At 42.4% G+C, this 12,617-nt stretch overlaps 1 protein-coding gene across 1 annotated transcript in view; it reads right to left on the bottom strand.

Annotated features, from left to right (window-relative positions):
- Positions 1–9,876: 9,876 nt before the first annotated feature.
- Positions 9,877–12,617, bottom strand: part of Aebp2 (AE binding protein 2) — a 40,442-nt gene continuing 37,701 nt past the window's right edge. The window contains exons 8-9 of the mRNA XM_051173426.1: positions 11,920–11,946; positions 9,877–11,390 (exon numbers count right to left, since the gene is read on the bottom strand). Coding sequence (XP_051029383.1) covers positions 11,345–11,390; positions 11,920–11,946 — 73 coding nt within the window. The 3' untranslated portion in view covers positions 9,877–11,344. The remainder of the gene's footprint in view (positions 11,391–11,919; positions 11,947–12,617) is intronic.

The following is a 12,617-nucleotide window of genomic DNA, read 5'->3' as shown; positions in this document are numbered from 1 at the left end:
GTAAGTTGCCTTGGCCATGGTGTTTTCCATGGCCATAGAAAACACAAAGGTCTTATCCTGCAGGCACAGCCTTTGGGGAAGGAGTGAGGAGCCAAGGAACCTACTGACTTTCTCAAAGAACCAAACTCCTGATTTCATTAATTCCTTGTGTTTGTTTCTATTCTATCCATCTCAGCTTTGAGTTTATTTCTTGCCTTCTATTCTTTTTGGGTATTATTTCTCCTTTATATTTGCTGGCTTTTGGGGGGTGTGCTGTTAAATCATTTCATATGACCAAAGTGATGACTTCTCTTCAGCCAAGGACAAGACTTACCAAGAGGAGGGTGGACAGCAACATCGCTCAGCAGAGAGAGAGCCTGCGCACGCCTGGGAACCCGAGGCCAACCCTGAACCCACGTAAGGTGCAAGGAGCTGACCTCCACAGCGTCACCATGACATGTGTCCACACACATAATTACATGTATGTGGTCATGAGTACCAGAGCCTGTGGGGCCAGGAACATTGACTCTCCCAAGGCTGGAGTTACAGTCCGCGTGACATTGCTACTTCACACTGAACAAGGGCTTTCTGCAAGAGCAATGCCCACTCTTACCTGCTAAGATAGAATTCTTTAAAAAAAAAAAAAAAAAATCAACAAAAACGAAGAAAAACGTGGTAACATCCTTATATATCCTATTACGTTTCTGTAGCCAAGGAAAGTAAATTCAGTGGTGATTCGGGGCCCTTTTGTCCCATCCTGTCCCATCCCCCAGGGATTTGATCCAGTTTAAAGGTTGGGCTTTGCCTTCCCTGCAATCTCTTCAGCAGTCAGGGTCAACACTAACAACACACAGGCAGCTTTATTTCTAAGCAAAGAAAGGATTCGAGTCAGAAATCATCAACAATAGGGAAGTCACTGGGGGGGGGAGGACACGGGGGCGACATGAAAGAAACATCAGCAACATGAGGAAATAAATGTGCAGACGTTAAGGAGAGATCGTCACTGAGGCCGGAACGTTGGAGCCTGAAAGCTTTGCACTGCCAGCAGCATCAAGAAAGGCTAAGTAAGACATTACTGGCTAAAGAACCATGCGCCCAACAGGCCAGCACTTGAGAAGCAGAGGCAGAAGCTCTGAGTTCAAGGCCAGCCTGGTTTACAGAGTGAGTTCTGAGACAGTCGGGGCTACACAGAGAAACCCTGTCTCGAAAACTTAAAAAAAAAAGAAAAAGAAAGGGAACGAAGGAAGGTGCACCCATGTATGCACAAGCATGCGCGCGCACGCGCGCGCGCACACACACACACACACACACACACACACACACGGGGGTGGGGGATGGGGTGGGACGGGACCCAGAGTGAAGAAGTCCATCCAGTACTTGGTTATTGTGAAAGGTAATCTTCACTGTTCATTTGACTGGGACTGAGAACCCCTTAGAGCCACACCCTACTGCTATGTGTGAGGGCGTTTCCAGAGAACTCTGAGGAGGGAAATCCCACTCTGCACGTAAGTAACATCATGCGTGCCATTGGCTGCGGTCCTGGGCTGCATGAAAAGGAGGCCTGGAGGGACAAGTCAGCAGTTAAGAGTATTTATTGGCTGCTCTTGCAACAGAGGTAGTGACACACAAACACTTGTCACTCCAGTCCCGGGGGATCTGACTTGAGCAGGTCCCTGCAGTGCACATACATGCACCCAGGCACACACACATACATAAAATACGTTTAAGTAATTTACATTTTAAATTTTTATGTTTAGGTGTTTTGCCTGTGTGAAGGCCTGTGTGCGCCATGTTCAGGCAGTGACTGCAGAGGCCAGAAGAGGGTGTTGCACTTAGTGTCCTTAGCTGCTATGCCTTCCTTCCTCAGTGATGGAGAGTATCTTCAGCTGGCAGGGAGAACACAGGCCCTCCCTCCCTGCTAGTCCCCCCCCCCCAAGCATTTTGTCACAGCAACAAAATAACAAATGTAGTTTAGAGAAAACACACGAAGCCACCAGGGAAGCTTGTTGCCCTCTGCACCGGATGCCCTTGCGTCCTGAACTCACCACCACCGTGACAGACACTGGCACGCAGCTCCGAGTCTCAAATCTGCAACTGGCTGTAAATCTGAAAATCACCATTGTCACCTCGAAGCCACCCCAGTTGTGGAGCATTCTTCAAGGGCCATGTGGCTTCACAAAAGAGCTGGGGGTAGGGAGGGTGCGCTTAGCAAGCTTCCGGGGAAAGACTGTGGGCCGCGGAACTGAGGTTTAGAAAACGCAGTGGTTTGAATTCATCCTCCCAAAGTTCCTTTTTGAAAACTTGATTTTCTAATTTGTGGTGAGGCTTTGGGAGGTGTGACTGGATGAGGGTGGGGGTCGTGATGACAAGGGAGGCTTCGGGAGTCACAGCTACCAAGCTGGCTTTCTCTTCATGCGATGCCATGCGGATGCCACTACCGCGCTCTTGAACTCTCAAGAGCAAAATAAACGTTTATTTATGCTACTGAATCTCGGGTCATTTGTCACGGGAATAGGAAGTGGGCTAAGACACCTTGCCAGCAGGTAAGTTTAAAGGGATCCCGCCTGCCACACATTAGAGGTTTCCCTGGTAAAACAAGTTAACTGTCCCTTCCATATTATGTTTGAATCCATAGCCCGATATCCCCTCCAAAGGCAAAAATTTCCTCTCACAAGCAGGCAAGCAAGCTCAGGGAACCAACAGCCCTTCTACACACAGACTTATAAAGGGGGCAAAAGGCCATGGTTAGCCCAGGCTTATTTTAATGAGAGCTCTCCCCACCTACTCGCCTACTTAGGTAGGACTTGGATAACCCTGAGTATGCTACTCAGGAAGGCAAGACCGGTTTTTAAGGATTTTTTTTTTCATATATCTTTGTATAAAGGTAAAAGAAACATTTTATTATAGCCTACTTTAACCTAGAATTTTTATATCCTATGTAAAAAGCTGACCAGACACGCTGTCGTGTATCTTATAAGCTGTGGGAGGCTCAGGCAGGATAGATGCAACCTCATGGACAGCCCGGGTGAGTCTGGACTAAAGTCAAGGGAGGGAGGGGAAGGGAAGGAGGGATGAAGGAAAGGGGAAGAAAAACGAAAGATCTCTGCCTAAGGAGTGAGGTTCCATGACTTCTCCAGTTTCCAAATGTGATGTCAGAAGCACTGTACCCTCAGAGCACACTTTTTTTTTTTAAGTTTTAAATTAAAAACAATCTTATTTTACATACCAACCCCACCTCCCTCTCCTTCCTGTCCTCCCACTCCCCCCACCATCTCCTCATCCCACCCCCAATCCACTTCTCAGAGAGTGAGGCCTCCCATGGGGACCATCAAAAACCTGTCACATCATTTGGGGCAGGACCTAGGCCCTCCGCCATCGTGTATCTAGGATCAGAGTATCCCTCCAAAGAGAATGGGCTCCAAAAGCCACTTCATACACTAGAGATAAATACTGGTTCCACTACCAGAGGTCCCATAGACTGCCCAGGCCCCAAAACTGACACACACGGTCAGGAGACCTGGTTCGGTATTATGCACTTCTTACACCTTGAAAAGCGGAGGGCAGAACCCTGGTCTTAGAAGGTCACAGAACCCAAGTTCTGGGATGTCAGAAATGCCTGGCACTTGATACTTGGTGTCTATTCTGTTTCCACACAATAATGTCAAAGGGATCAAACCCCATTGTTCCACAGGACTCGGGATGTAAAATGGCGTCGGTATGGGCACACAGGAAGGCAAGGCAGTTTTGATTAGTGACTCGAACCATAGAATGGTTGTTCTTTTATCATCTGGCACACCAGTTTATGGGGGATGAAGGGAGAAAGTTTAGAAGTCACACTGGGTGTGGTGGCACACACCTTTAATCCAAGCACTGGGGATGCAGAGGCAGGCCAGATAGGTATCTGTGAGTCAAAGGCCTTGACTCAGAACAGCAACAAAACTACACTACATCATAGGTTGTACCCACCTGCTCATTGGTTGTTTAGTTGTCCAAGGTCCTGACACCATCCTGATTAAGCCCAGATTTACCCAGACTTCTACAGAAAGGGCAAATGTTAACTCATCTTTAAAACTGTGCAACAAGCCGGGCGGTGGCAGCACAAGCCCTTAGTCCCAGCATCCGGGAGGCAGAGGCAGGTGGATCTCCGTGCATTAGAGGCCAGCCTGGTCTACAAGGGCTAATAATTCCAGGACAGGCCCCAAAGCCACAGAGAAACCGTCTCGAAAAACAAAACAAAAAACAAACAAGCAAACAAAAAGGAATGTGCAACAATTTCAGAGATAAACAAGCAAGGAACCCTACCTAAGGTGGGAAACGTCAGTCTCATTCCTGCAAAGCTCCTCCCAAAGCTGTGCACTATGCTCCCAACACTAGCCAGGCCTAGTTTAGAGCAAAGTGCCCTTGAGTCATTTCCCAACAGCTGATCTCAAATGAATATCCAAAGACAAGTACTTCTCTAAGACATTTTTAGTGCATATTGTGGGTTTAATGACAAAACCACTTCCTACCTTTATTCTAGCCAGGTTTTTAAAGATACTATCCTGACTGCACTTCATCATTGTGACTCGCCTTGTGTAATTTCATTCTTCAGTAGTTAGCATGACTGTGTGGGGAAGGGTGCTGGAATGTTTATGTATGTACTATATACACATGTGTGTCTCCCTCAGTACCATCCACCTTACTCATTGGTACAGGGTATCCTCAACTTGTCACCACTTCAATTAGACCGGCAGGCCAGCAGGCTCCAGCCTCAAACGCATACTGCCATGCTCAGCTTTTTATGTGGACTGGGAGATGGGGGTCTGAATTCAGGTCCTCATAGATGCACAGGAGCCCTCTTCCAACCTGCCATGGTCCTTTAAAAAACCTAGCCCGATCTTAACTTTCCACTTAACAGATAAATTCCTTTCATATAAACTCAGTCAAGATCCAAGAAGCTGACACTGTCCTTTTCTTTTTTAAAGTTTTTTCATCTCTAGCACCTAGAATTGTCTCCAATAGTATGTGAACAATGTATATACCTTAACATTCTTCTCTAGTCTCTTGGGCTTTATACTTGCTATGCTCTGGGCTGGTAATTCTTTTCTCTTAAATGTCTGCATAAATTCTCCTTTATAACTTTGTTCCCAAGAGCTTACGAACTGTTTAAAAATCACATCACAAATTCACTCAGCCCCATTTCTACATAGCATTTGCATACCTACTGCCAACTCCCATTAACACGTCTAAAGATCAAGTTACTGGAGCCAGGTAAAGTGCCAAAATACCTTTCACCCAGCATTCAGGAGGCTGAGGCAAAAAAGACTTAAGTTCAAGGCCAGCCCAGACTAACATGAGGCATCTCAATAAGGGTGTGGAGGCATACTGGGAATTCAATTCCCAGTGTGGGAGGGGTAAGGGGCAAGGAACTCACAACTGAAAGGTTTTTCTGTATAACACACACACACACACACACACTTTGAGACAGGGTTTCCTCTGTGTAACAACCATGGCTACCCTGGAACTAACTCTGTAGATCAGGCTGGTGGTCAACTCAGAGATCTACCCGCCTCTGTCCCCACCACCCGGCTGAAATACATTTCTAAAACTTGCAAAATATACTGTTTGAATCCTGTGGAATCTAAACATCACCTCATACATCGCACTGCTAACTCAAGTTTCTTTCCAAGAATGACTTGTCCTGGAGTGTAGGAAAATCCATCCCAAATCACACAGTACCTAAAATCTGACGAACCAGAGTGCTATTCCAGCCAGAGCCAAGGGCTTGCGCTACAGTGAACCCGTGTGACAGGTAAGCAGGAGCTCTGGGTATAGCTCAGGGTAGTAGCAGCCTCAAAAGCACAGGGCTCCAGGCCCCAGCAATGCAAAAAGACAAGTCACGAGACTAGTCAAACAAGTCACCCAATTCATACCTTCCGTCGGCTGCTCTCTAATGCTCCAGACACCTACTTCAACTACAAATGGCTCAGAGGGAAAATTGGAAACTTCAATTTCCTCCATTGTCAACATTTCTCCATTTGGTAATTACACTTGAGTGACAAAAAGATTAACATTGATATTTACTACATTTTTTGAAAGAGCTATCAGGAATTTGGAAAGGAATGAGACCTGAGTCATGAAAGCAGAAGGCAGGGAATGCGGGGAAGGAAGGAACCAGGGAGGGCAAATCGAAGGTATGATGTGACTAATTCTCTGTATATTACTTAACCAAGACAGTGAGAAAGACAGGGTAGGTTCCTGACACCATTCTCTCAGTTCTGATTGCGGCTTTCACGCTGGTCACAGATCAGTTTTCACTCATGAGCAACAGTTTGTGTGGGTGAAGTACAAAAGCCCAGGGAATGCTGGGCCCTGTGCACCTGCAGTCACAGGTGGCGATGAGCAACCGTAACAGGCACTGGGCACTGACCCAGGGCGCCGGCAACAGCACTGAACTCTTCACCGCTGCTCCACCCGCCAGCCATCTTTTTCAATTTCATATATTCTCATGTTTTCAGCATTTCTGACTCATACTTGTCTATCTTTTGACTGCACTGTTCACTTTTTTAAGCTCAGTTCAGAGGCATTTGTTAAGTGTGTGTGCTCCTCCTTAACTGCAATTTCAACCATATCCTTTTGTTCACAAGTCAGGTCACCGAGATGACCTAGGAGCGGGCATGTGCGCCACACAGACAACTGAGACGCGCTAACATCTACAAGCTGGTGCCCACCATGCTTGCACAATTGGCCAATGAGGCTTCCCGTTGTTTGAAGAAAATGCAAGAGGATCAACACTGCACAACATCTAATGATGCTCCCAACCAAATTATCCGCACTGGGCCCAGCAATCAAGAACGGACTCAGGGCTGGAGGTAGCTCCCTGGGAGATAGCTCACCTAGCCCCGTGTAAGACGCTGCTTCCACTCAAGTGTACACCTGCCAAGAGCACAGGCCCTCGTGTTTTCTATTCTATTAGTACTCCCTGGCTCTGTAACTTCCCCAAACGTGATTCTTCAGACCCCCAAATGTAATCATCTTAAGCACACACAAGAACCACAGGCATCCAAATATAAATTTGTGAAATCTTTCTTTACAAGAAACATAGAAATCATTATAAAGTTGTAAATTTTTAAAAACAAATTTTCTTCAGCCAAAGAATGTAAACAATAAAGGAAAGAACATTGCAGCAGAGGACAGCAAGGCTCTGCAGCCATGACAATAGTCAGAGAAGCCACAGGCCAGGCAGGCCCTCAGGACAGGGTCACTGAAGCGCCACTCACAGGATTTTCATCAAGGTCTTACTACTCTTCAAGGGCTCTGCCAAAAACACGCTTTCTTTAATGAGTAAATAAATCAGAATAATTACATTACAACTGAGGTTTTGAAACGTGACATCAATAACCCATCACAGTGAGGATGTTTAAATATCCAAGCACAGGTCCCTCAAGTTTGTATGTAAAAGCAGATGACATCGCCCCTAATCTCAACCCTAGAGCGTCTTCTGCCCCGTGGTTCTTCTCCACAGTACCTTACCATACAAGCATTCCTCTTTACAACTCTAAACACTGCAATTACTGTTCAGCACAGCCCCAGCACAGGCTGTGTGGGACAAACACTGAGGACAACGTCATGGGGATTGTAAACACACACTTATCAACATCTTGCTTACTGTGTAAGAAGCAATTCGCTATAGGGGAAACAACCCTGACCTAGAAAAAAAAAATCCCTGCTCTAAACTGCCTTTTTTTTTTTTTTTTTTTTTTTTTTTTGAGATTAACAAACTCGACTTGGGAAAGAGATCAAGATAGGGATTTTTTTTTTTTTTTTTAATTTTAACAATTAAAAAAACAGAATACAGCATTTCATGCCTGTACTTTAAGGCCACTGAGGATCAAAAGGAAACATTAGAAATTACAAAATGGTCTCACCTTTTTTTTTATTACAAAGAAAAACTCTGCAAATGATATTTATATTAGAGCTGCAATGTTAGAATTGCAAAATGCCTTAAGGAAAAATATTTATGCACAAAATTGTTTCAATTTTATCCTTTTATGAAATAGAATATAAAAATATCTTAAATTAAAACCCCACAACTGCCACTGCTCTCAAAAAAAATCCCTTCCAAATCAATACATGGTTTTAATTATTCTTTATAAATAAATTTTGTCTCTTCTCTATATATATATATATTATGTATATGTACTTCTGTAACCTGAGGCCTCTTTAGACAAATCAATATGTCAGGCTTTGCATTACAAATCTACATAGACTAAAATTTGGCTTACCTTTAGAATTTACACAAGGCTGTTATAAAAATTAAAAAATTAAAGCTGTGACTGACTACATAAACTACCTCAACAGCATATTTACCCATTCTGATTTTCACTCAATATAAAATATTATCTCACATCTCTTGTTAACCGTGCATCAAGAAAACAATTCAAAAGGGATAGAGAACATGTTTTAAACGATGTTGAATTCTACCTTTTTGAGAGATTTGCACATTTAAAATGTTATTAATGTGTCTATTTATTTGGAGGGGGCAGGGCAATTTCAGAATCAGTTCTCCCCTCCCACGTGGATCCCAAGGATGGAACTCAGGCCATTAGGCCAGTCACCAAGCACCTTTACTGTTAAGCCACCTTCAATGTCCCCTACTTTCCTAACATGTGTGACACAGAGGAAAAATTATAGTTATCAACATTTCTTCTGTCCTTTTTGGTTCATTCTGACTCAGGGTCCCACTCTAGCCTTGAACTTGTAATCCTCCTGCTTCGTCCAAACTGCAGGCTTAGCCAGTGCCTTCTATTGTCAACACATTTGAAAATACTTGAGGGTTAATTATGGTCCTCTTTATTTCCTTTCATCAGAATTAATGTGTAACCACATTAGTGTATGGAAAGGTTTAGTAGAAAAATAAAAAATACTTTAAAATTTTGCGATATTTTGTATTTCAAGATTCTTTCAGATAAAACCAGTGTTACTTGTGGTTGAAACGCAGAATATGACTTACAGATTCTCATTTAATCTCTGAAAGACAAAACACACTTGGTGAAATGGTTGGTTCTCCAGACTAAAAAATCCAACATGAAAGCTCCACCCATTTGCCACGTGCCTAGGGCCGGTGGGAGCACTTGCTCTGTGTGTGTGTGTGTGTGTGTGTGTGTGTGTGTGTGTGTGTGTGTGTGTGTGTGTGTGTAAGAGACAGAGAGAGAGAGAAGACCTCAGACACTCAACACTGTGCTCACAACCAACGTCAACACTACCCTACCCTACTAAGTGCAAACCCTGTGGTCTATGCTTACTGCTCCAACATTGTTATCAGCTATACAAGGGAAGAACAAGCATCTTTTTATAAAGCAGACACTAAATACATCGGGCTTACAGGCCCCTAAGGCCTCACTACTCCAATATTCCACTCCAGGGGAATATCAAGGAACAGCCATGAAAATGAATAAATGTGTCTGTGGGCTGCAGACTGTCCGCGATGGACGAGATGTGGATTTGGAAAAAGAAACATAATCCTAGGCCCACCACAAAATATGTCATGTGTGGGCAGAGGAAGAGCAGAGCTCAGTAAGAACATTCATGAACATTACAAACTAAAATGTCCACACTTTCCAATCAGATTTGAGTGTGTGTGTGTGTGAGTGAATGAATGAATATGCATACATACAAGCTATAAAACTAGCTTGGCTTTACTTCATATTCTTTTTGGTATGCTAGTAACAGTGTCAAACCCAAGTCACATCAGAAGAAAAGGGACCATGAATAACTGAGTACAGCCAGAAATATGGTTTCAACTTCTACATTTCTTTATACATTATAGTGATTAATTTCTGTACACCTAAAGAAAATGTTGGATGTGTATTTCCAGATATCATCTTAAAATTAAATTGAATTGTTACAATTTGAAGCTAAATGTGATTTGCTTTGTTTTATTAGAAAAAATACTCAAGCAAAGTCTACAATCATCGGTCAATTGAGAATGACTTACAAGAACATGAGACAGTAAAATAAAAATACAGGTACAAACTCTATGTCTGAAACACCTCTATTTGGCAATGTTATAACAAACCAAAAGTTAAAAGGAACAAAGGAGATTGCAGAGTACTTCGCAGATGGAGAATAAAACTAATGATGAAGTGCTTAAGCAAAAGAAAAAATAACAGTTAAGAACACACTGCTTCTCTTCTTCTGAAAATAGACTCCCGTTTGCTACAGAGCATGTTAGACGAGTTCCAGAGTGTCCTCCCCAGCAGGGCTCCTCAGTCCCGTCTACCACTTTACCCCTGCCCTGTTCAAGCCTAAAATACTTTCACTAACTTTTGTGTGTGTGGTTTTTCTTTTTTAAGCAAATGAGAAATGATCTATGCATCATGGAACCTTTCCCATTTTAAAACCAAAATTGGTTTAAAACCAAACCAATTTTATATTTTTGTCTACCTTTCTTTTAAAAAAAAAAAAAAAAATGAGTATAAAAACTGCTGGTTTTCCTGTCCTTGTAGGAAGCAAGAACTGGTGGGTGAGGAGTGCTTTCTTCCTGCAGTCTGACTGCACAGTACAGTGTTACCATGTGCTCCCCACGCACAGTGAGGGGCGATCACCTCAGTCACTGTCAGAGGTGAGTGCCCGAACTTCCATCTCGGTTTCTGGAAGGACGTCCCATGCTTTGTTCTTAGACATTAACAGTAGTACACAGTCCCTTCAGTCTGCAAAGACATCTCTTGTTAAAGGTGCTTTGTTAGCAATCCCTCTGGCAGCACTAGTGAGTTACAATTCCCGTCAATATTATTTCTACCATAATATATACATTGACTTTCATGCCTCTAGAAAACATCTACAGTACATTTCATAATAGAAAAATATATTACAAATCTGCTGAATTATTTACAAGCAACGCTCTATTATCTCTATTCGACATTTGTTTGATACAGTACTGACAAGTTACACATATTTCCATTTCTGTAAAGTTAAAAAAATTCCATATGGCTTCTTGCGTGCCAAGCAAGAAAGTGATTTTATTTTCCTTTTCAAAACCAACTTTGGTGCATAAAAGATTCGGTTTGAAGATACTTTAAAAAAAATACATTTTTTTTTTTTTTTTTACATTAAGAAAAAAATTCAAAAACCAACACTTTCCTCAGGAAAAAAATTAATTAAGTCACAGGTTAAATGAACATATGAAGATTATTCAAATATTTTGAAGTTGAGGTTTTTTTCAAAAACCATTGACAAGAGTAGTTATGTAGGTAAATATAACACACTGTACCCCATGAAAGACCCTAGTCCTGAAAAGGGAGCCAACAGACATACGGCAACACTCTTTAACAGTAATTCTCAGACCTAATTCGATAGACGAATTTTAGTTGATTGCAAATGTCGTTCACTGTTTGCTTAAATACAAATTGAACATTTTTCTTATCAGAGTTCTGCAAAAGAACACAAATGGCAACCAATCACATCTATTTATCATAACTGGAAGGTTAATTATCTCTTGATAATAATTTCCACTGTCTAAATATTTTCTATTAGGACTTCAAATCAATGCACACTGTCAAGAAGAGTATCTCACAGTGCTTTTGGTATTTTTAAGGGCAATTGTTCGTCTTTCCAATAAAACTACTGTAATCACTAAGGGGAGGAAAAAAGCAGCTTAAGCAGCGAGCATGCAAAGCCTTTGAGAAGCTGTTCAACTGAGTTGCCAGAGAGTGTCTGCGCAGTCTCCCACAGCGCCATTCCATGTCATGTGGACCACAGTAATATATTAATATATTCCACAGAAGACCTACTTCATTCACAGAGTGTCCACACTCAGCATAAATATTACTCTAAATACTGGACTTAAAAATAAAAGAGGAAGGGGTTGACTCTACTGTGCAACTTTCCTAAGCCCATTGTCAGTGACTAGGACTGCAGGAGGCCCCGCTTGCTTGCTTTATGTATTTATCTATGTTTTACCTCTTCAACCTCTTCTGCGGCATTGTTCTAGAAAAAGAAAAAGAAAAATTCTTTATTCAGTTGAATCACAAACACTGAGTACCTCAAAAGAGATATTACAAACACTTGTCGACTTGAGCACAGTGGTAGTGACAGGCCGTAATAAACAGGGATTTCCAATTGCCGCTGCATGCCTTCAGCCCCAACTACTCGAGACTGAGGCGGGAGTTTAAGGGTATCGGGGGCAACACAGAAAGACCCTGTCTCAGGAAGCAAATATGTATACTGGAAGCAAAAGTAATTATTCCTAAAATATAAAGATAGAATGAACACAAGTTTATTTACATGGCTTTTAATGAAAGTCTCTGTAATCTGATACTCTTGATAATATTTATCAAGAGTTCCACATCTAATGTATATTTAAATTTCAATGAAATGTTCTTTATAGTCTCATTTGGAAGTGAAGTGTGTATTTTGTATTGTAACAGTACTACTTTTCATTATGAAATGTATATATTAGCAAGGACTTGGTCCTCAAAAAGACAAGTGGAAACAATAGTTTTCCCAGTCAAAATCCAGACACATCTCACACCAAGAAACAATTGACCTTTCTGCCTGCACCACATTAAAGTTCCTCAGCTCCAACTTCAGAGGGAAGGCAGCAACAAAGACAAAATCCAATGGTGAGGCGTTTTTTGTTTGGGGGGGGGGGGGGGGGC

Source organism: Phodopus roborovskii, unplaced genomic scaffold (assembly GCF_943737965.1).
Source record: "Phodopus roborovskii unplaced genomic scaffold, PHOROB, whole genome shotgun sequence".
Classification (NCBI taxonomy): Eukaryota; Metazoa; Chordata; class Mammalia; order Rodentia; family Cricetidae; genus Phodopus; species Phodopus roborovskii.
Note: the sequence above shows the minus strand (reverse complement) of the source record. Positions and strands in the feature narration are given on the sequence as shown.